At 36.4% G+C, this 25138-nt stretch overlaps 1 protein-coding gene across 6 annotated transcripts in view; it reads left to right on the top strand.

Annotated features, from left to right (window-relative positions):
• Positions 1-25138, top strand: part of DPH6 (diphthamine biosynthesis 6) — a 428870-nt gene that overhangs the window by 172559 nt on the left and 231173 nt on the right. For 4 of the 6 annotated variants that reach the window (XM_057306211.1, XM_057306215.1, XM_057306214.1 and 1 more), the window contains exons 9-10: positions 3606-3752; positions 19624-19752. In XM_057306211.1, the coding sequence (XP_057162194.1) occupies positions 3606-3737 (132 nt within the window). In that variant the 3' untranslated portion in view covers positions 3738-3752; positions 19624-19752. Of the gene's footprint in view, positions 1-3605; positions 3753-19623; positions 19753-22749; positions 22925-25138 lie in introns of all 6 variants that reach the window. The other 2 variants (XM_057306216.1, XM_057306212.1) reach the window with 1 other exon arrangement.

The raw sequence follows: 25138 nt of genomic DNA, 5'->3' as shown, positions 1-25138 counted from the left end.
CCTGCTTGTGTTCCCTCTTGCGCTGCTGGCTGTCTCTCTTTCTGTCAAATAAATAAAATCTTTAAAAAAAAAAAAAAAGGAAGCTCTTGGAAGCAGTGAAATAGTTGTAGACAAAATTTTTTAAAAAAGTCTCAACAAGAAGTGATAATTAATGTAACACCTCACCAAAACAGATCAGTCTCAAATATTATAATTAATAATACTAATATTATTAAATAACATTAATATTTAATATCTATTAATTAGAAAGTGGCTACTGTAATCATAGAAAATGTTTAAATTGTTACGTTATTTAAGTGATAGTATTTTCACAATGAATGTTAGCAGTATTTTGGGTACCACATTACATCAAGAATTCTATCCTTATTGAGCAAACACCAATATGATACTTTGTAGCTACATGTTTGACAGTCTCTGTTGATCCTTTTATATACATGTGTAAGTTCATGGATTGTTGATCCAACTCAAACATAATAAAAACTTTTTATTGAGAAAGATTTTATGTACATCACAGTATAAGTTTAAGGTGTACAGCCATCATGAAGTTTTCAATCACATATATAGTGAAATAATCACCAACTCTATAAATTTGTCAAAGGGTGAGTGATTTAAAAGCCATCTTTTACAGTAGTCTAGAGCCCTACCTATTCATTGTCACCGTGGATAAAATAGTTATTAGGACATGAAGTAGTATGTAATAGAAAATAAGGTAGCAGTATAACTAAAAAGACCTCAGGCACGTTTGTGTTACAGGCATGGAAGTACATCATCTCTTCTTAGTTTGTGTGCATGTGTTAATACAAGTTAGCATGACTGTTCATAGAAAAAAGTGGACACGCTTTTACTGACTGGTGAGTCCTGAATCTTAAAGTCAAAATCCTTCTACATTGCTTAATGGAGATTTTAAATTAAATAATATTGGATACATAAGAACTTTACCTGTTAATAATGCATCTGAGAACAACATGCAATTAATTACAAGATGTGTTTTAAAAACCAAGGCACATATTCAGATTAGTTGTGTGGATTTTGCTTTGGCCATTTATTGTACTATTTGCTAAGATATCTTACCTATTATTATAGTTCATCGAATTTTGATGTGGACATAGACAAGATAGTTGATATTAAGGAATTACTTTTTTAGGTGTGATAATTATATTATGGTTGTATTGAAAAAGTAAAAATGATTTCTCTATCAACTTACTGAAATATGTACAGGTGAAATGCTATGATATCTGGGATTCCCTTCAAGATCATTACAGTGAGAATAAAGAGAAGTGGTTGAAAGTATAGATGAAAAAGATTAGCCTTGAACTGGTAAATGTTAAAGCTGAACAGCAGGAGTACTCGGCTGAGTAGCATTCTCATTTGACTGTATCCAAAGGAAGGAAATCAGATAACCCGTGAATTACTGAAACTCCGTTTAATGTTATTGAGAAAAACAGACCAGATGAGCATGAATTAATCATCTTTGACTTCTCTGAAATGTATTGGTTAGTTTTACAGGAAAACATTTAACTTTTTCTCAAGTTCATATTATGAAAACTCATGTAATAAAAACATTATGTTTTGATATGAAAGCCCAGTTTAAAAAACCACTTGGAAACCAATTTGAAAAACTGGGGGAAAATGTCCTTTATTTTCTATTGTGATACACAAATTTACCTTTCACATATACTTTGTGTGTCTATTTTAAACCAAACTTTATTATAAATCCAATCATCTGTTGGGATTAATTGATGAAAGTTGTTATTTAAAATAAACTGAACTATAGAGAACAAACTGAGGGTTGCTGGAGGGGAGGTGGGCAGAGGGCAAGGGCTAAAAGGGTGATGGGCGTTAAAGAGGCACTTGTGATGAGCCCTGGGTGTTATAAGTGACGAATCACTAGATTCTACTCCTGATACTAATGCTACACTATATATTAGCTAATTTGAATTTAAATAAAATCTTGCAGGAAAAAACAAATAAAACAAACTTAGTTTTCATCTTTTAAAAACTGATGTTTCTTTTAAAGCTGAAATTACAGATTCTCAAGTATCCTTCATATTCCACTTTTAAAATTAGAGGACTTTGGGGGCGCCTGGGTGGCACAGCGGTTGGGCGTCTGCCTTCGGCTCAGGGCGTGATCCCGGCGTTCTGGGATCGAGCCCCACATCGGGCTCCTCCGCTGTGAGCCTGCTTCTTCCTCTCCCACTCCCCCTGCTTGTGTTCCCTCTCTCGCTGGCTGTCTCTATCTGTGTCAAATAAATAAATAAAATCTTAAAAAAAAAAAAAAAAGAAGAAGAGAAATGAAGATTACCACGTACAAGTTCCTGTACTTTTCCATCTCTGCAATTTTGCACCGGGTTGTGTAAAAATTCCTGGGCTTAACCTTCTAGCTCCTTAAACTGATGTTTAGATCAGTTCTTTCTACCATTCATCCCAGTAAATAAATTAAATAAATAAAATCTTGAAAAAAAATAAAATAAAATTAGAGGACTTTGAAGAATTAAAAATGGATACCTGCAGTCTATTTGGTGCACGTTAGATCCCTATGGTAACTTAGACCCATTATGGCGGTGTGCAATAGCAAATTTAACCCAGATTGAATGCAAATTTAGTTTCTTACAGGTATGCCCAGTATTTTGTGTTCATTTATACTACTTTGTCCTATTTTACACGTTTATGTACTTATTTAATTGAACTCGTTTATTAACAGGTACTAACATAAAAGTTTGTTTTCTTTTTTTTTTGCTATTTTTTTATGTTCAGTTAGCCACCATATAGTACATCATTAGTTTTTGATGTAGTGTTCAATGATTCATTAGTTTCCCATAACACCCAATGCTCATCACAACACATGCCCCCCTTAATACCCATCACCCGGCTACTGCATCCCCCCTTCCCCCGCCCCAAAACCCTCAGTTTGGTTCCCAGAGTCCAGAATCTCTCATGGTTTGTCTCCCTCTCTGATTTCCCCCCCTTCAGTTTTCCCTCCCTTCCCCTATGGTCCTCTGTGCTATTCCTTATGTTCCACATATGAATGAAACCATATGATAATTGTCTTTCTCTGCTTGACTTTTTTCACTTAGCATAATCCCGACCAGTTCCGTCCATGTGGATGCAAATGGTGGGCATTCATCCTTTCTGATGGCTGAGTAATATTGCATTGAACATACAAGTTTCTAATGCTGGCCTGATACTGCATGAGCAGCATTTTCTCCTACTGGAATTTTTTAATTTTTAAAGATTTTTTAACTGATGCACTCTTACTTTGTCTCTTCTGCTTTTAACAGCTATATATTTTTCCCTTTCCCTTAAGCCATTCACAACTCTACACTGTCGTCGTATAATGCTTTTGCTGCTCTGTATGATTGTGCTACACCAAGTATCTGCGTGACTGTAGAGCATTTCTATTATTTTCCACTAGTCACTGACCACATAGTGTCACCAATATCAACTTGTTTGCCATTCCCATATATTGCATTTTCCTAAACTTTTTGCTTATCCTCTTAGTGTTATCTTGAGTAAATGTAAATTATACTTACCTATCCAATTTCAGCTTTTTTTTAAAGCTTCCTGGTTCATCATTTCTTATTCTGCTCACTAATCTTTTTTCTTAGCATTCGGCATCCTCAGACAAGCTGTTTATGGGCAACTGCTCATGTGAGGTGAACTGTAATGAGGATAACATCCTCGCTCTAACAGAGGAAGAGGACCAAAGTGAAACTCCACCTCCCCTTGGAAGTCATTGACTCACCTACAAAAGAGTGAGTCTGTTTTTTTACTCAGAAGCTCCTTTTCTCCTTTATTGCTTTGTATTGTTATAGGATATGAATACAAACATAATTACAAACTTGCCATTATAACTTTTTACCACCTAATTTTTGCAGACTATATACAATAATAGTAATAATAATAACAAGTGTTACTGAGCAGTTATTATGACTTGGACACTTTTCTGAAGGCTTCATATATATTATATAATCTAATATAATTTAACTCTAAAGTACCAATTACTGAATCTGTTACTGAATATGTCACTGTCACCATTTTGCACAGCTGGTAAGTTGTAGAGTGAGAATTCAAACATAAGTATCTGACCTCAAAGCCTGAGCAATTTTAACCACCATGATATATGGCCTTTTAAAAAAAGTACAATTAAGACAATGTGTTTGTGATGCTGACACAACCATTTGAAAAATGTAAAATTAATCCAAACCAGATTGTTCTTTACTGAGATAAAGAAGAATAAAACTGATCAAATTATATTGTTTTCCATTTAAATAATTTTGTAGGGCTGATACAATGTGAAAATCAGTTGTCATATGCCTGTCGTAAATACTTTTTCTTTCTCTCCTTTAGTATCATTGGCTCCTTCTCTTTCCTCTTTTTCTTTTAATTTCTAATTTATCCTTTTGCCTAGTTTAAAGATTTATTCATTTATTTGAGAGAGAGAGAGTGTGCAAGCTGGGGGAGGAGCAGGGGAGAGAATCTCAAGCCGACTGCACACTGAGTGCAGAGCCCAGCACGGGGCTCGATCTTACATCCCTGAGATCATGACCTGAACCAGAACCAAGGGTCAGATGTTTAACTGATTGAGTCACCCAGGCGCCCCGTCCTTTTGCCTAGTTTAAACATTAGTTTCTTTGAAAGTACACACACATAAATGTTAATCAGAAAGGAAATTGGAGGGTATCTCGGCTCCTTCCACAATTTAGCTATTGTGGATAATGCTTCTATGAACATTGGGGTGCATATGGCCCTTCTCTTCACTATGTCTGTATCTTTGGGGTAAATATGCAGTAGTGCAATTGCTGGATCATAGGGTAGCTCAATTTTTAACTTTTTAAGGGACCCTTCATTAAGAAGACGTGGTCCATATATACAATGGAATATTACTCAGCCATCAGAAAGAACGATTACACAACATTTGCAGCAACATGGACGGGCCTGGAGGAGATTATGCTAAGTGAAATAAGTCAAGCAGAGAAAGACAATTATCATATGGTTTCACTCATTTATGGAACATAAGAAATAGGAAGATCGGTATGAGAAGGAAGGGAAGAATGAAGGAGGGGTAAACAGAAGGGGGAATGAACCATGAGAGACTGTGGACTCTGGGAAACAAACTGAGGGCTTCAGAGGGGAGGGGGCGGGGGATTGGGATAGGCTGGTGATGGGTATTAAGGAGGACACGTATTGCATGGTGCACTGGGTGTTATACGCAAGTGATGAATCATGGAACATTGCATCAAAAACTGGGGATGTACTGTATGGTGACTAATATAACAAAATAAAAATTATTAAAAAAAGGAAATTGGAGTGGTTACATGAAGACATAAATTATTTTTATAAATTAGATTATTTTCAGCTTTTTAAAATTTAGGAATAATAATGAAAGCAAAACTTTGGATTTTTGAAGAGTCTTACTAATGTGCGTTCGTGAGCTGACTCAGTGTAGTTAGAGCTTTTGTAGGTGATCTAGCATCTGTGGTACAGGTGTTTGATGCCCTTGTCATCTGCTGTCCCCTCACCTCTGACCCCAGCTACAGCAGTACTGAACAATTCTAGGCACACCAACAGTGTTCTACCAGAAGCTCGAGCTGTGCATTTCTCCATTCTGCCCTGGGGCTTTCTCTGAAGCCAAAGGGACCTTACTCAGCCCTTATGCCAGGGAAGCCTGGAAGGGTGAGGGAGTTACTGCCACCTGCAGTGGCCCTCAACTAACGGGAAACAGGATATTGTGAATAAAGGCACCAGCCTGACATCCTTCAGATGAGCAATTTTGAGGCACATTCTACAGAGTTCCTCAGAGAATCCTCAGTAGAATTGATCCTTGGTTGCCCGGATCATTAATGAACTCAATATTGTTATTGGCTTTTCTTTCCCTGTCTCACTCCCCATGCCTCCCCACTCTGCTTCCTGGGATTCACCTCCCCAAAAAATTACCTACAGCCAAGTTCATGTTTTAGACTCTTTTCTGGAACAATCTAAATTAAGACAGGAATTTAGAACTAAATGTTCAGATAATTTACATAATCCAATGTTCTTTTGAACCCTGCGTTTTCATTTCAAAATTTCAGGGATACCGTTTGAAAATCTTTTTAGCCCTGTGTACGTGTTACATGGTGGCATGATTTATCTGTTTCAGGGAGATGATATATTTAAGTAAACCCGAAATGTACACTTCAGTGCTTCCAATCTGTATTTAAAAGGAAAACTTTTTGAAGTCATCTGAGAAACATTTTTTCCTATATGTTTACCCCCTCTAACTAAGCATAGTTCGCTTGTTACAATCCAATGATAAGGGAAGGGATGTGTTTCTTCAACGTGACATTTTATTCTACAGGTTGTTATTTTTTCCAGGAATTCTGTTTTAGGGGACTATATTAAGGAAGTGTTGACTTGACATCTGTCAGTATAGGTTTCATTTACTATTTTCTTGCTGGCTGGCTTGCTTTCCCTTTTTTTTTTTTTTTTTCCCTGTCTTTCTTTTTCAGGTCAAAAACCAGTGTGTTCAGGAAAATCTCCAAGCCTTACCTGTGGATTAGCAGGATCACAGCCCCCTTTGTCTCATTCACTGAATAAAGTGTTACAAGTGCAGCTGCTCCAGCCTTTTCTTTTCTCCAAGGTGCTAATCTAGTTAAGTACTTCGTGAGTAAGGAAACTGCTTTTAAAATTCAGAAAAGGAATAAACAGGTTTATTTTTTTTTTTTTCTTTATTCTAAGCCTCCTCAAAACCTGAACCTATGAATGTCTGGTATATTCAATGACCTTTAGTGATGAAAATCAGCCGTCTGGTGGTATGCGTTTATTTGGAAATTCATAAACATCAGGGTGGGAGGGAGAAAAAGCAAAACCTGTGGATTTGAATGATCTCTGAAATGTATTGTTAAGCTTTATGCAAATAACCACGGCTCCTTTCTAGAGCCAGGTCTCCTAGCTGCATGTGTGCACGCACGCCGGCAGTGCTGTCTGCTTCCTAAAAAGCTTTTGTTAACACCATAATTTTAAATTAAGTTTTTCAGAAAGCTGTTCCTGCTGTACATTTTGGCATCTAAGATTAGGTCAGTGGCCGTAAATCTCATTTATGTACTTAATGCAAAGGAGATACTGCTGTCTTGGGAATCATGTGAGCCAGATCCCTTACTTTGCCCCTCTTACAAGATATTGACATATAAAACAAAATGCTCCCGTTTTGTTTTGCATCTTTCTTCATTTAAAACTTTAAATAAAGAATGTTTATGCAGGGTTCTTTTTCATTCATAAAAATGGAAATCACCCTTAGTGTCTGCATGAGTGGGCTGGTATTCTTGTTCACGAATTCGCATGATAGATTGGCCCATAAAATCTTTACATTTGGCTTGTGCAGCTGAGTTCATGGCTGAATACAGAATGATAAAGAAGCTGTAGCATTTTGTGGAAAGAAAAGAAATCATGCCTTCTAGATGGCCCTTAAGCTAGCTTTTAACTGCCTGGAAATCAGCTAGAAATGTATAATCAAACTTGCCATTAAAGGTACAGTGTTTAGTGTAAATCTGTGAGGCATAATCTGTAAATTAACGCAAAGGGATACTTTAACATTTATTTGGTTTTCGTTATATTTGCATGGAAGTCTGCCAATCCAAACATATTTTTTTTTCTTTTTTTTTTTTTCTTTTTTTACCTTTCTATCCATCAGAAGTTAAAATAGAAATGATGGATTGTGTCACTGGCCAGTCCAGCAGCCTATTTCTTTCAACACATTACTGTGTATTTACTGTTTTAGCTATATTGTTTTCAATTTCTGGCAAAATAGTCAGTTTTTGATCCTGGGTAGAAAATGTCAGTGCTCACATTTCCTGTGGGGTTTTGGCCTTTTTGTGAAAAGGTAGGGGAGAGCTAAATGAATTATGATGCTGTCATCTGAAGAAACCACAGTGTATTTCTTTGCCAAATTTTAGCAAGAACACAGCTGATCATCTGCTAGTGTAAACCTTTCCTTGAACCCTACCAGCAGTTCACTCAGGCTTCTGCCTGTTCTCTTTCATGCTGTGAGAATGTAGCCCACAGAAGTCCTTTTAACCTTCCCTTTCCAAAGCTAATTGATCTAATGACCCCTAAAGAAGATAAATTTTGCAGAGGAATTTAGAAATCCAAATTTAAGAATTTAGAATTTCACGACCGGGCTTAAGTAATATTAAAATTAAGACTGAGTTGTTTCTTAATGTTTATTACTTTCTTGAAAGCTGACACTCCTCCCATCCTTCACAACTCTGTTTCCCTATATTTTATAGGATAACAAATATCACCACGTAGGATTTGTGTGTTATAATCTTAGCAGTCAGTACATTCCGGATGTGAATACTCGCTAGTATACACTGTAATCCTCCGATACTGTAGTTTTTCATGCTGAAGTGCTCCTCGGTAGCCATTAATTTGTACTTTTCTAATATCTTTTACTGACCCCTGAGGAAGTAATTTTGCTCGCACTAATGGCATTATGTTCTAACCTATTTGGAATACACCTTAATATTAAGGATTATGATCTATGAGGAGTCTTCAGCTTAATTTTTTACCCATCATTTTGTAGCACTAGTTTCAAATAATTTTTCAGGACTTAACTTTGATTTACCTTCCTTGATAAAATAGTTTTTTCTTTTCCTCCCATCACCTGTTTCTTCCATCACCTTTTCTTCTTTTGGCCAGCTACATCCTAGGACTCCTTCTTTTCATAACATTCACTTAGCAAATATTTTTAGTACCTATTGTGGTTCCTAAAAGGGGTGTCCGTCCAATTGGATGGGGGCCCCAAATGTGGGGCACCGATCGGGTGGAAGCTGGTGGTCTGGGAGGTGAAAGAATTCACCTGAAGCAGAACAAAGGACATAGAAGTTTACTGAATACTCCACAAGGGAGCAGGCAGGAGGAGAGGCTGTCTACAAGGAGGCAGTGTGGGGGGGGCTGTTTTTAAAGGGGGAACATCAGGACGTACACGGAGACATATGGAATTCTCCCTTTTTGTTAACCATGACTAGTTGTAAGTAGCCCATTTGTCAGTTAGGACCTTTGGGTATTTCCTGGTAGGTCACCTGATGAGCCTGTCTGTATTCAGCCAGGTGCTTGCTGTGGCCCTTTCCACATTCCATCCCTCAAGCCCGTTTGCCTAAAAGTGGCCTCTACACCTATCTTGTGCCACGTCCTGTGCTAGATGTTGGCTGTACCCCGGAGAATGAAGCAGACTTATTGTCTGCGCTCACAGGATTTAGAGGCTAGTGAGGATAGTGCCCATAATTATACAAATAGAGATGAGAGGCAGAGAGAGATTGGGGGGGTGGGGAATTCCACTGTCTTGGGAGTTACCAGGTAAAGACAGGAGAAAGAAGGAGAAAAATGCTGCCTGTCAAAGGCAGTACATAGCCTTGTGAGATCTAGAAGCAAGAGACAGTGTGATGCCACAGGGGGGCAGAAAATAGTGGCAGAAAAGGGAGGCAGAAAATAATGAACATGAGTCAGCCTACAAGCATGTGCTGAGTGTGTATTTTGTGCGGTACTACTATGTTATGCCATTGAGATGCAAAGACAACCAGGGAATAGGTCCTGTCTTCAAAGAGCTTACAGTCTCCTGGCAACGTGTATTCAATTTGTATTAAAGGATTAAGATGAAGGGTTGTTTTCTCCCCCCCAGGAAAATAAGCTTTGTAGAGCGTTCAAAGAATTATACTTTGATTCCATGAAGATTCTTCCAGCCACCTACCTGCCTTAGCTACGTAAAAGGCAGCTACTTGAAAACTGTCCTGGGTATGTTTCTGCCCAGATATGACAGCCTCTACCTTTTCATAATCAGGAAATAAGAAGCTCATTATCAGAGTTTCACAATCTTTCCCTAACTTTATCCCAGTGAGTGGATGGTTCTTGTTATGTGAATGCCACATAGCCACTGCAACACTTTGTCTACTGCCTCCTTGTTACAAATGTCTCATTAACACTCATCCTTATCTAACATGGGATATATTTTACTTCTTCCACTTTGCTTATACTCTGTTCCTCAGCCGTGGAGTAGGGTGGGGAGGGAGTGGTAAACACACCAAAGGTACGCAATAAATTGAGTACTACATAAAACACAAATATATCTTCACTTATAAGATCACTGTGCTCATTTTAAAAGTAATTAAAAGTAAGAAATTATGTATGTAATTTAATGTTTCCATATACATTATTTCCAAAGACCAGTTAGATTTGATAGGTGATTCTATCTTGTAGTTGGCAAATAGGAATAGGTGTTTATTGTTCCTGCTCTCAGTAATATGGATGAAATGTTTAAGCTATTAAATATCTGAATTAAATGCCTAAAACTTAATGTTTATCAAACTTTTAAGCATACGTATGAAAAAAATCCAATGTTAGAGAAGGGTACACAATAAAAAATTAAGGTACCGTAGGTTTACACATGTCCAGTCTTAAACAACGCTGACCACGTGCAAAGTACAAGTGCCAGTGTCCACTTCCACCAGGAATGCATTGTCTTCACTTCACATCCTGGCCAACACTTCGTATTGTTGGGTTTCTCTATTTTGTCTATTCTGATAGGTATGTTGTGTTATCTCAGTGGGGGTTTAATTTGCATTTCTCTTATTACTAATGAGATTGAATACCTTTTTTTATATTTACTGGCTATCTTGGTCATCTCTTTTATAAAATGCACGTTTAAGTGTCTTGTCTGTTTTTCTACTTGGCTAGCTATCCTTTTTATTGATTTATAAGAGTTCTTTATATATTCTAGATATGAAACCTTTGTCAAATATGTCTGTTGCATATATCTTCTCCCATTCCATAGCTTGCCTTTATGCTCTCTTAATGGTATCTTTTTTTGAGCCGAATTTTTTTTTTAAGATTTTTTATTTATTTATTTGACAGAGATAGAGACAGCCAGCGAGAGAGGGAACACAAGCAGGGGGAGTGGGAGAGGAAGAAGCAGACTCATAGCAGAGGAGCCTGATGTGGGGCTCGATCCCATGACGCTGGGATCATGCCCTGAGCCGAAGGCAGACGCTTAACCGCTGTGCCACCCAGGCGCCCCATGAGCCGAATTTGTTCATTTAGTGTAGGGCAGTTTATCACTTTCTCCTTTATGGTTAATGCTTTCAATATCCTATTCAAGAGCACATTTTCAAGCCCAAGGCTCTGAAGAAATGTTATGTTATCTACTAGAAGCTTTATCATTTACCTCTTACATTTAGATCTACGGTTCCCCTAATATTGATTTCTGTGTATGGAGTGAGTAGGGTTCAGATTTTGTATTTTCCCAAGCATATACAATTGAACCATCACCATTGACTGAAAAGACAATTATTTCTCCAGTGGTCTACAACGTTACCTTTTTTCATAAATTAACTATTTATATAACTGTGTCCCAAATTGTTTGCTGCGTTTTGTTGGTTGATTTGTCTCTTTGCCCTAGTACCACTCTATCTGAATTATAAGCAGCTTTTAAGTATGTCTTGATAGCCAGTAAAATAAATTCTCCAGTTTTGTTCTTCAAAATTAACTTGGCAATTCTTAGCCCTTACCATGTCCATGAAAATGTTAGAATCAATGTGTCATTTTCAACCAAAAATAATGCTGGAATTTAGATCAGGACTACATTAAATACATAAACTAGGTAGGAGAGAATTGAGATTTCTGCAATGCTGAGACCTCTGATTTATGAATGTGGTATATATCTAATATTAACATTTCTTAAAATGTGTAATTAATCTGGGGGTTTCATCAATCTATAAAGCATATATAGCATGACATTTGTAAACCAAATATTAGAGTCAGTGGTAAACCGGGAAGAAGCAGCTCTGGCTGACTGGCCAGTAGTAGAATTACAGGTGGTAAAACAATTCCATCAGTAGCTTCCTCTCAAAGCAGCCAAATCTGCCTGCCATCTAAAGCTAGACCAAAGTCACAGGTATGCGAATCTAACTCTCACGGAGAGATTCTCAGAGGGGGCTTTCGTGCCTGAGATATAGGTTAGGGGTGGCCCCCCAAGACCAGGAGGACTTGCATCCAGATAAGTGGCTTACATGAACAGGCCTGGATGCATGGCCAGAGCCCATATAATCAGTATACTCAGAGCCAGAAGAGAAAAGATTATCACTTGGCATGAGGACTTATACTGCAGCTAGTAATAATCAGGAATATAGATGCTTATCCATAAACATGAACGGATAACCAAGAACCACCAAAAATTTGCAGAAAACCAATACAGGCACAGAAGACAGGCATCATTTTCAACACCCAGAAGTAATTTACCTGTTTGGGAAGATGAGTTATTATGAGAAGCAGAAGAAAACTAATTATTACCATTAACATCTGATAAATTAGAGAAGATAGAGCTGACTTAACAAAAAGGGCTGCTGTTGTAACAGTGAATCAGTTATAAACTTAAAAAATTCCAAACCTTGGTACTGGGATGAATGGTAGAAAGAACTGATCTAAACATCAGTTTAAGGAGCTAGAAGGTTAAGCCCAGGAATTTTTACACAACCCGGTGCAAAATTGCAGAGATGGAAAAGTACAGGAACTTGTACGTGGTAATCTTCATTTCTCTTCTTTTTTTTTTTTTTTTTAAGATTTTATTTATTTATTTGACAGAGATAGAGACAGCCAGCGAGAGAGGGAACACAAGCAGGGGGAGTGGGAGAGGAAGAAGCAAGCTCACAGCGGAGGAGCCTGATGTGTGGGGCTCGATCCCATGACGCTGGGATCACGCCCTGAGCCGAAGGCAGACGCCTAACCGCTGTGCCACCCAGGCGCCCCTTCATTTCTCTTCTTGAGGTTTGCAGGTTCCCCAGCTTTGTGGGACCGTGTGTCCATGCTCAGCCTTCGGGAGACAGGAAATGCTTGAAATCATAAAGGGAATGCTAAAACACATTGGGAATAACAGAAATGACAAAGTGAGAAGGCACAGTGAGAGGAAGGAGTTGTTTTATATTTAACTAACATATGCACTTATTTTTATGGTGTTTTCATCCTATTTTTATTGGGTTTAAGGAAAAGTAGGTGTCTATCTTTACTTCCCATTCCCCTTCTACAGTTAGCAGTTTCTATTTTTAGGTCTTTTGGAAGAAGACATAACTTTATACAGTACATTTATATCTCCAGGCACTCTCTATTGACTCCTCCCTAAATAGAGTGAGGAACTTAGCTAAATTTTATTTAATATTTACTATGTGCCGGACACTGTGTTAACTCATTTATCCTCAAAATAACCCTATGAGTTAGGTACTGTTGTCATCCCCGTTTTACAGATGATGAAACTGAGGTGTCTAAAAGTTAATTAGGCCAAGTTCACACAAGTAATCAGTTGGTGGGATAGGCATAAGTACACTGGCTCTTATGCTTCTGCTTTGAACTTCTATGCTAGATGGACTCTCCATAGGTTCATGATATACCTACCCTATAAGCCTGTTATTGAAGGATTATGTAAAAAAAAATGCAGGTACTTTTCTCAAGCTACTTAGCTATGAAATTTTAAGTGAGAAATTTAAGTGTATAAATTTGTCATATGTTGTCAAATAAATTACTTCCAGTGGAATCCTAGTGACTGTTTTCTCAGTGCTAAAGCAAAGCAAATTACTGGATGGATTCTGGTGCTGCATTTAGTTTTTAATTAGTGGCTGAAAATAATTTCTCAATGTTGTTAATGCAATTTAATAATGGAATAACTTCAGAACATTAATCCTACTTATAAATAAATTCACCTTGAGCAAGCAATACATAAAAATGAAATGATAGCACTTAAGGTAAACAATAGGCTTTTGTTAAAGTGTCTAAATGTGGCAGTAACTAAAGAGGTCAGCTGGCAGCTTCACTGTTTTGGAAAGCTACTGACTTTAGGAATGAATTGATGCTGACAAAGTCACCTCCGGATTTTAAAGTTTGATGGCAACCTGTGTTCACTCTGTAAACAAAAATATCCCAAGGAAAAAAAGAAACAAAATGTTTTCCCCTTCCTTCCCCAAATGGCACCTTTTCTTGGCTGTTGTCCCACAAATATGTTCATTGAAACAAAACCAAAAAAATGTTCAAAGCCAGACATAGCACCAAAATTCTCTATAAGGAAGATGATTCAAAGACATTCAGTGGAAAAATACATGTCTAAAGCACATTATATCTTAATAGCATTAGTCCTTAAATAGAATGCTTTTTAAATGCCATAATCAGAATTGGACCTTAACTTTTTAAAAATCCAATTTAATTACTTTATATCTGCACTATATAACATTTGAGAAAAGAGAGTTAAAGATCTTTCTCAAACTCATCCATGAGCAATATGTTTATTATTTTTTCCTTTATTCTTTCATGTTTAAATAACATATTTGAGTGAAAAATTTAAAAATTCAAAAAATCCAATTTTTTTCCAAAAACATTGATAAATTCATTCAGAAAGCTACTTGGATTCCTATAATCAGGTATATGTAACCTGAGATTACCATGATGTTCAGAAACATAAAATTTAGTTCAAAACACAAGAACAAGTTTATAATCTAATAATTTCCTACCAGTCAAGGATATGGCCCAGAATATAATATAACAAACTGGAATATATGGGAGAAAAATTGAGAGATATGGAAGAAAAATTGGGGGGGCCCACTTTCAAATAAACAAGACAGAAATAGGTGGTGGAGGAGAGATCACGTTATAAAATAGAAGAAAACTGTCCTTAGTTTAAAAAGGCATGATCGTTCAGACTAAAATTCCTACCCAAAACTACTCTTGGATGCTATCAGGGTTATAGTTTACTACTCCAAGGAAAAAGAGAAATGAGGTAGTATAGAAAGGACGGTGAGAGAAAATGTTTACAAATACAGATGACATGACCAAACCTTATTAGAAGATAGTGGCCATGCATAGTGAGAAGCAGGAAGAAATATGTCTATCCAGGGTCACCGTGCATAAATGAAATGATTTTGGAAGGATCACTTTAGGGAAATCCTTACGATTGCTTTTTTTTTTCCTTACCTTTTTGTTAAAGTATTAACACACAGAAAAGAGCAAGAATCAAATATGAAGATGAGTGAATTTTCACAAAGTGCTCATACCTTTGTCATTGTTATGCGGGTTAGGAAATAAGACATTCCCAAGAATACAGAAATCCTCCTCTCAGCTTCATGACTTTCCCCATCACTGTTCTTCCCCTCTCCTGACAGTAACCACCATTCTCACAATTAATACCACAGGTACTTGGGATTTTTTTGTTTTTGAACTCTACATAAATGAAAATATTTTGCTTATTCTTGTGTATTCTGTTGCACCTGACTTCTTTCATTTCGTTTCTCTCATCAATATGGTTATGAAATTCATCCATGCCGTCATAAAGATAGCTTGGGTTTTTGTTTTCTTTTAACCTTTTTTTTTTGAAGAGTATTCCATTGTATGGGTATACTATACTTTATCCATTCAAGGATGGACATTTAGGCATTTTATGGCTTTACAAATAATTGTGCTATGAACATTCTTCTACAGAACTTTTGTTCAAATGTGTTTGCATTTGCATTGAATAGAATTGCTGGGCTTTCTGGGGCGCCTGGGTGGCACAGTGGTTGGGCGCCTGCCTTCGGCTCAGGGCGTGATCCCGGCGTTATGGGATCGAGCCCCACATCAGGCTCCTCCGCTATGAGCCTGCTTCTTCCTCTCCCGCTCCCCCCTGCTTGTGTTCCCTCTCTCGCTGGCTGTCTCTATCTCTGTCGAATAAATAAATAAAATCTTAAAAAAAAAAAAAAAAAAGAATTGCTGGGCTTTCTGAAATGCTTTAAATAATTTGCATTCCTACCAGCAGTTTATTAGCCTCACCAACACTTTATATTGTCAGTCTTTTTAATATTTCCATCTTAGTGAGTTTATGGTGGAATTGCCTTGAATTCTTACTTGGTAGTTCACTTATAACTTGCTTTTTAGCCATTTGGAAATCCTCTTTTGTAAAGTGTTTGTTTAGTCTCTTGTACATTCTTTTACAGGATTATCTGTCATACTTTTTAATATATCAGTAAGAGTTGTTTTTGTTTGTTTGTTTGTTTTACTATTTTAGATGTAAGCCCTTTATTAGATACGTGTGTTGCAATACCATCATCTTCTATACTGTGGCTTCCCTTTTCACTCGATGATCTTTGATGAACAATTTATTACTTTTGGGGGAGGGTCTTTTAAGGTTAATGCTTTTTGTGTCTCATTTAAGAAAAATTGTTCCCTATCTCAAGATCATGAAGGCCATGTAAATTTCCAAAAGCTGTATTGTTTTATCTTCCATATTCCAAATACGGACTATGAACATTAAATTACTGTTTAAAATGTTGAACCAATTTATATGCCTACTAAAATGTGCATGAGAGTTCCAACTTTTTCACACACTTGCCAAAAATTACACAAACTATTATTAATATCTTTTTAATATGATAAGTAAGGTATAACTTTCTATTGTTATTCAAATTTTTGAGATAAAGGAGATTGCCACAGTAACAGATAGGCTTCATCTTCTGGGAAGCTATGGATAATAGTGGACCTTTCAGCCCATCTCTTATCTACTACTGTTTGTCGGGGGAACTGCATGTTATCAGGACACCTAGTATTCTCAGCATGGTAGTGCAAGAACATCAGTATCTCTAGACCATCAGGAATAGAAGCACCTCCATCCCAAGTGTTATCATTAGGCAAACAAACCAGCCAGGTGATGCCAGCAAATGGATCAGGAAACTTCAGGAAACTTTTATCACATGTTCATCTTCCTCGGGGAATAACTTTGGATTGGGAACTCCAAATCCTTAAAGTAGACACATTTTGTATAACATGAATTTAAATTCAAGATCTCCAGCTGTCAGACACTATTGGAAACACAGATATGAGTGAGGAAAGTTTCAAATTCTCTTTGTTACTTCTAGTCTAGGAGAAGTTGGAGAAGGATTCTGACATGGGAGCTTCAGATCCTTTGCCTTATACTCATATCCTCTGTCTCTGAGGTGTAAATGCTGTTGAATTTCATATTTAAAAAAGGATCACCAAACAGAAAGGAATGGCAAGAGCTCATCTGGGCCAAATCTCTACTCTTGGGCAGAATTATACTTGAACTTGGAAAAATAGTAGGCAGTCTTTGAAAAATATGAAGCATGAAACTCAAAAATCTTTCCAGTAGTCAAATATTTCATAATTCCTGCAACAAGAAGTTTGTATAAATGGGATTTTTTTAAATGTTTGGCTAAATATTTAATCCTTGCTTAGGGATTTCCCCTTTAACCTTTTATCTTTGGTTCACTTTTAAACATTAACTTTCATGTCAAACTATAAAACTTTAGAATAGTTTTAATTCATTTTCTTAGTACTTTAAGAAAGACTATCACCAATGAATGTTGAATAAGAGAATTTAGTGCCCCCCCCCCAAAGAAATGGGTCCAACCAGAAAAGAATGGCTGTTTTCTGGCACAAGAAGTTGATTGATTGTTATTTTGACTTAATTTTCCAGTGTGTAAGAATGAAATAATACTAGTTTAGAAAACAGCTTAAGATCCTCAAACAGAACTCTTTATAAGTTATTACCTCATTTTGTAGCTATTTTCTTTTATTCAGCATGTAATATATTTTAAATTCTATTTCTCTTATCTGCTGTATTGATGATTATGGTGCTCAGTTATCTTCTTGGCATCCTTTGCCTGTAATTCTCAGTTCTAACTGGGACACCCTGAAGGAGAGGTATTGTCTCTCAAGTTCCTTAACAACTGAGTTCCATAAAGTCAAATATCGTCCCAGGATTAAGTTCATCCCAAGAATATTATTTCCCTTTTCTGTTTTATTAGTAATGTTCAATCTCATCAGATGTGGTTCTGGTTTCTTGCTTCTTTATCACATTAAGTCCTTTTGGTTTTTTGCTTCTGTGAAGATTCGTCTCATTATTATCTAGAGCTTTGGAGAAAGTGGGGATAACAATGTATGTAAACAATTAACAATCTAAGAGAATGGTATTTCTCTTAATTTTCTAGTATTTACAACCTACCATCTAAGGCGGATCTAACTGCAAAGTGTTCAAATCTCAGATCTAGTGTAGAGGGCATTACAAGCAATTTCAGAGCTCAAAATAAAGCTTGACTTGCTTTAAAAGAAATGTGGTAATGGTTTCTTTCCTTATTCTGGCTCTTGTTTGCTAAGGGATGAGGTATTAAAATCATTGACATTACTCATTAAAAGTATGCTAAAATAGGGGCGCCTGGGTGGCTCAGTCCGTTAGGCATCCAACTCTTGATTTTTGGTTTAGGCCATGATCTCGGGATAGTGAGATTGAGCCCCACATGGGCTCCTCGCTCAGTGCGAGTCTGTTTGAGATTCTCTCTCTCTTAAATAAATAAATAAGTGCATGCGTTCTCTCTCTTAAATAAATAAATAAATAAAATCTTTTGTAAAAAAAAAAAAGTATGTTAAAATAAAAACCAGTATTTTTTCCACAATGTAACATCTAAAAATGTGAATTCATTCATTTACTCTTATTAATATAAATTCTACAAGGAAAAATTTGGCAAATTGGAGTCAATTGATTTTCTAAAACAAAAAGTTTAAAGTCATCGGGGCACCTGGGTGGCATAGTGGTTAAGCGTCTGCCTTCAGCTCAGGGCGCGATCCTGGCGTTATGGGATCGAGCCCCACATCAGGCTCCTCCACTATGAGCCTGCTTCTTCCTCTCCCACTCCCCCTGCTGTGTTCCCTCTCTCACTGGCTGTCTCTATGTCTGTTAAATAAATAAATAAAATCTTTAAAAAAAAAAAAAAAGTTTAAAGTCACACTTCAATTTTTATAAAAGGCCAAATCATGATAGCTTTAAAGCTCAATACTGCCAAAGTCAATAAATTAAAGCTTTTAGACCAAAGCCAGCTTCCTGCTGTTTTGATACCACCCACAAGCTAAAAATGATTTTTACAAATGACCTTTTGTGGGGCACCTGGGTGACTTAGTCAGTTAAGCATCCAACTCTTGGTTTTGGCTCAGGTCATGATCTCATGGGTCGTAAGACAGAACCCCACGTCAGACTCTGCAGTGGGAGTGGAACATGCTTAAGATTCTCTCTCCCTCTCCCTCTGCCCCTGTCCTCCCCTTTGCTCTCTCTCTTTCTCTCTGTCTCTCAAATAAATAAATAAATCTTTAAAAAAAACAAATGACCTTTTGCAACCATTTTGATATCAGGAAGAGTAAATTTGAACCCTTGTTAAGTGAAATATTATCATAAAAAGAGAGAGAGAACTCCATTCTTCTCATTAGTAGATATATATTTTTTAATGTTTCAATTATTAATGTATTTCAAATTTTGTTAATCAAGCAATTTGTTGCCTACATTTTGTTAGATTTTCTATAATTTGTTATGTTCTATATAATGTCTTAATTTTTGCCTCTTGTCCTGCAAAGCTTTGAAATATTTACTGTCTAGTCCTTTACGGGAGAAGTTTGCCAACCTCTACATTATTTCATCACCAAATGCTACAATCACACTAATCCATGATCAGAAATATACACAACATATATGGCATATATTTTGTATGAAGTTGACTCAAGATGTCACTAATAATTTTCTTAGCAGAAGAATTTTAATTTAATTATAATTGTCCTAAACTTATGACTCTATCTTTTCTTCTGCAGCTACCATTAAATCTAGGAGAATGGAATTGAAAAGGTATCATTTTGGTCCATCTACCTGAAAAGCATGAAAAATTTCTGAGCTGTTAACTCAGCATATGTGACTGCATTCAAACTCTTCCTGCCTGTAAGGTAGGTAACTATTACTGTCATGTGAAGAGAAAGTTGCCTGAATGCCTGATACCAGGCACCTTCCTGGTTATCTGTTTAAATCCTCATTCCAGGTTCATGCTTTGCTATATAGCAATCCCTGGCTCTGAAGCCTGCTTTTTATCATGTTCTCTGCCATTGGTAGAGTGGTTGTGTTGTTTTCCAAATGATATGTCTTTCATATTTCCTAACATGGATTGTTATCGCACATTTCTTTTATATCCCTATCTTATGCAGCTATTCTTACTATTCTTTAACAACTATTGTCAGTAATCAGCACACAGAGACATGCATTCATGGTAAGGCTTGAGAAGTAAAGGGATTCTGGAGTATAAGCAGAGGAAAATTAATACAAGAGAGTGGTATTGGCAGTGAGGTCAAGAAGGAATCGTTGTGGAGCTAGTACACCCTTCCTCTTACTCTCTCATCTCATCTCTCTACTTCCAATCTATGTTCATTTTCAAATGGTCTAATTTGGCCTATTTTCCTTATCCTTCAAATAAATGGTTTAAGACATAATTTTAAATAACTGAAGACCAGATGTTTCCTTCTTGTTTTGCCTGCATAAGACTAACTGAGGAAATTTACTAATATTTAATTATCTTTTGCAATTATTTTGAAACGCTTAATCTGTAAATTAAATAAAGGAAGAAAAAGAAAATGAGTTTGATTGTATAATAGAAAATGCTTAAAGTAGTTTAAATGAAAAGTTGATGTTATAGGAAGTTTTCTAGAAATTGATATTGATTTAATTTTTATGCAAAACACTATACTAGGGAGATACATTGTTTAAAAGAAAGAAAGCAAAAAGATTTTTCTTGAGCGGTTTAGAGAATCTAACTCTTTAAGAATTAGATAATATAATTTTAAAAAACAACCCAAAGCCCATCACAAGTTAATAAGCAGAAAATGATTTACCACTGAGAAAATGTTCTAATACATAGTAGGCATGAGATAAAGGAATGATCAGAGTACTGTAGCATTAACTAGGGAAAGTGGTACTTTCTCTAGGAACATCTGCTTTGCTCTGGGCCTATTTCAGGTGGCACAGTGAGCAGCATTCAGCCATAGGCAGGCTACCATTTGCCCCCAGAACCAGTGAACTGTGACCCAGAATATGAGAAGCTCTTTTATCATTAGGCAGATGAGAGAAGAAATGCTCTTGTAGTGCTTTACAGTTAAGGGTTCACGCACCTGACATCTGCCAGCCATTCCACTCTATAGGCAACACTAAGGTTACAACTTCTTACACAGACCTCAGTGGGTCTGAAACCTAGGGTTACTTCTGCTTGCTTCCCCAACTGACTGGCTAGGTCCACCTTTTACTTTATCTTACTTCCAGTCTGTTTTCCTATTTGTCCTGTTTTACATCTTTTCCTTCCAAGTTGTAATGAATTTCGAGGAATTTTTTTTTTTAATCTTTGGCACTTTTACAGATTACGCTCTATACTGTAGAAACCTCCCCCATTATATGACTCCCTTCATACTAGGAAGGAATTGCCAAAAAGGTAGGAAGAAGACCAAGTGCAAGTGGTACCATGGAATTCTAGGGAAGGTACCCTCGGAGAGAGTTCAATGCTGCACATGAAGACTAAGAAAAGAAAGAACATAGGCTTTGACTTATGAAGGCTTTCAGCATTGTTTTCCATCCTTTCCCCATTTCTGATGAATTTTCATGATTCTTCTCTGTCTTTGGCATTAGTGCACTGTCCACCCTCCAGTGAGAGTATCCCCACTATCCCACTATCTTCAGACAAACACAATTAGAGCTCTTTCCACTCCCCAGTGAGAGAATCCCCACTATCCTACTACCTTCAGATAAGCCTAAAGAGATAGGATCATGGAGCTCCAAGGAAGCCTTCCTCAAGAGTGAGTGTTTGGCATTGGCAATGTTCATCACTGTAGGGCTTAGGAATTAATGAGAGGGCTGTGAAGGATAGGAGGGAGGTAAAACTGAGGAGATATTTTTGTGATAGGGAAGATTTATCATCTGTTTTAGGAGAAAAGAAGAACCCACAGAAGAAAGATTGGATATACAAAAGAGGGAGTTGGGGAATGGGATGGTGCACTTCTTATACTGAAACAAGGTTGGAAAAGCAGATTCTGAATGAATCTACTAAGACATTAATGGGGAGTTGGAATTAAGACAGATGGCTCCCATTTCAGTAAACTAGGAAGTGTTTTCAGATTACTTTTGTTTAATTGCTCATATAATCCAACTGAGTTGACATAGAAATTTATATACTGGTTCAAGAGAGGTAACTGAACATTTTGACAGCTTTTGTCTTTCCTCACTACCAGAATTCTATTGAACTGACAGAAGAAATGTAAAACAATAATAAACCCATAGCAACTACAGAAAGCAGGGAAGGGTGCTATCCGAAGTGCAAATTTCTGGGAGGTATTAAGCAAATAGGATAAGACTGATGGCATATCCCAACAAAGCTGAACCTACAGCTCCATAGAGATGGAAAAGATCTTCCAAAACAAAAGGAACCTTAAATAAGCCCAAGATTAAAGGCTATAAGGAACTGAGAAGAATAGGCTATGTCTGGTTGGCCAGTTAATTTCAGGCTGGTAGAACAACCGTACCAGCACCCTGCTTTCAAAGTATCTGACTCTACTTGGTACAGGATAAAGACACAAATTTGGAATTCTAAATATGATATGGGAGAGTCCCAAAGATTTTAATGAGATAGCATCTCCTCTGATTCATGGGCCCCCCAAAATAAGGAAATGTGTCCACCCAAAAGGCATGCTGTATACACAAGCAGCCTGGCAGTTGGCCAGCACCATGTCATCATCTTTGCTGTCAGAGCCAGGTGAACACTGTCACTTGAAATACACTCCAGGTAACAATATTCAGTAATCAAGATCTTTGCCTGTAAATACGAATAGATAACTAAGAACTAAAGTTCAAGAATAACTAATACAAACAGAAAGAGGCAACGAACTCAACAAATTTGGTTTACTTTTCAGAGTATGTGTAGAAACTATGTTGCCAGAAGAAATACTTTTCTCAATAGATTGCCTTGCCCATCATAAGGACATAAAGATTGGTGATGGTCTCTCTCATCCCAAAGAAATCCTACATGTTCAGAGTACTTCTTATTGGGCACCTGCTAGCAATTGACCATATGGCCAGTCTGTCAAGGTTAGTGACATGCTTAAGGTTTTCTTATTTTTGTGGCAATTGACTAATGTGAAATAAGTTGACCCATTGGCTCTTTTTTAATAACAAAGTTTTCAACTCAACTATAACCTTTACCATATTAGTGATCCCAGATATATAGAGTGACATCTTTAAGAGGGGAACCTGATGTGTAGGCAAACACAATTAAGAAAAGCAATTTTATATATTATTTCATCTGTAAAAAGTTAACCAAAAGATATGCTATGTGGATTTTTTGGTAATTAACTGAAAATAAATGTAAATTTATTTTACAGCACAATTTTAATGTTTAAAAATGATTCCTGGATCAGTTTCTGCAGTGGAAAACTGCTGGTGGTTCTTATTTGTTGTAGTCTTAGTTTAGGATGTGAAACAAAGATATTTGTTATTTTTTGGTTTTTGATTTCTAGCTTAATTAAGTGGTCAAAGAATGTACTCTAAATGATTTAGTGTCTTGCAATTTGTTGAGACTTGCTCAATGGCCCACATGACCAATTTTGATATATGATCCATATGCCTTTATAAAGAATGTGTATTCTGTTATTGTTGGGTGCAGTGTTGTATATATGTGGATTAAGGGAGGTTTTTTAAAAGTATTCTTTAGATCTTCTATATCTTTGCTGATTTTTTTTCCTTTCTTTTTCTTTACCAATAATTGAGAGAGGTGGTTGTATGGATCTGTCTTCTCCTTTAAGTTTTGTCAATTTTTGCTTTAGATGTTTGAAGGTATGTGAAAGCACATTTAGAATTGTTTTATCTTTCTGATGGATTACCTTTTATCATATATTCATTTTAAAAGTAGAATAACGGCACCAGTTTTTCTAGTTAGAGTTACAGTGGTATATATTATTCCATCCTTTTACTTCCAGCCTTTCTCTATCTTTATATTTAAAGAAAATCAATTATAAATAGCATCTGATTGTATTTTTTAATCTAGTTTGAAAACATTTGCTTATAACTAGAGCAACCTTTTTTAAGTAATTACTCATGTATTCATGTCTATAATGATCTGTTTTTTGCTCTTTTCACTTATTTCATGTTCCTCTTGTTCCTTTTTTACATTATTTAAGGTTAAGAAGACTTCCTTCATTATTTTACACCCCCCCCCTTTTTGGTTTGTTAATTACACATTCTTTTACTATGCTGAGTACATATCCTAAAGAATACACTCTCTGGTCTGGACTTATTACAAACTCATATAATTCCATACATTTAAAACTTCTTGACCAACACGAGGAACTTAGAATATTTTGTGTTCGTGTGTCACCATCCTTTGTGTTGTTATCTGTCATCGTGCTACTGCATTTGTTTTTATTCCCCAGAAGGCATTGTAATTACTGCTTTGTACAGTCAGTATGCATTTATATTTATGCACAGTTTTACTCTTTCTTTTGAATTTCTATGCTTCCATTTGGAATCATTTTCCATTTGCCAGCAGAACTAACCTTTATATGCATTTTAGTGAGGATATGCTGGTGATAATTTCACTTGCTTTTTGTCTGTCCGCTAATGTCTTTATTTTACATTCACTTTTGAAGAGTATTTTTGGTGGGTATAAAATCCAGGAAGACAGTTGTCTTTCAGCAACTTGAAAATGTCATTCCATTATCTGTCTTTTGTTATTTCCATTGACAAGTCGACTACCATTCTTATTTCTGCACCTTTGAAAGTAAGGTATGTTTTTTTCCGTTTGGCTATTCTCAAGGTTTTGTTTTGTATTTTTCTTTGTCTATAGTTTTTAGCAGTTTTACTATGATGTGTCTTTCTTTGCCTTGATGTCTTTCACTTTGGAAATTCTTTGCCCTTATTACTTCAGTTGTTTCTTGCCTTATTATTTTTTTACTCCCCAGTCTGGGACACCAATTAAATATACTTTTTTACCATTCTCATATTGTAGCTACAAACTTTTTAGTATTTTCATGCCTTTTATTACCCACATTTCAACCCAAATACTTTCTGGTATTTCTTCCAGATCACTTTTCCTCTCTTCAGCTTCCAATATTCTGTTTAACCCATAAATCTTATTCTTAATTCCAGTTATTACATTTTATTAGCCCTAGAAATTCTATTTGATTTTTCTAAATAAATTCTGCCATTCTAGAATCTATAAATTCTTCATGTCGTTTTTTCTTTTCAAACCTATTAATCATAGCTTTTTTTCCAAACCGATAATTCCAATAAATGTCTCATCTATTG

This window comes from Ursus arctos, unplaced genomic scaffold (assembly GCF_023065955.2).
Source record: "Ursus arctos isolate Adak ecotype North America unplaced genomic scaffold, UrsArc2.0 scaffold_36, whole genome shotgun sequence".
Classification (NCBI taxonomy): domain Eukaryota; kingdom Metazoa; phylum Chordata; class Mammalia; order Carnivora; family Ursidae; genus Ursus; species Ursus arctos.
The sequence above is the reverse complement of the archived record's forward strand: the minus strand, read 5'-3'. Positions and strand labels throughout refer to the sequence as shown.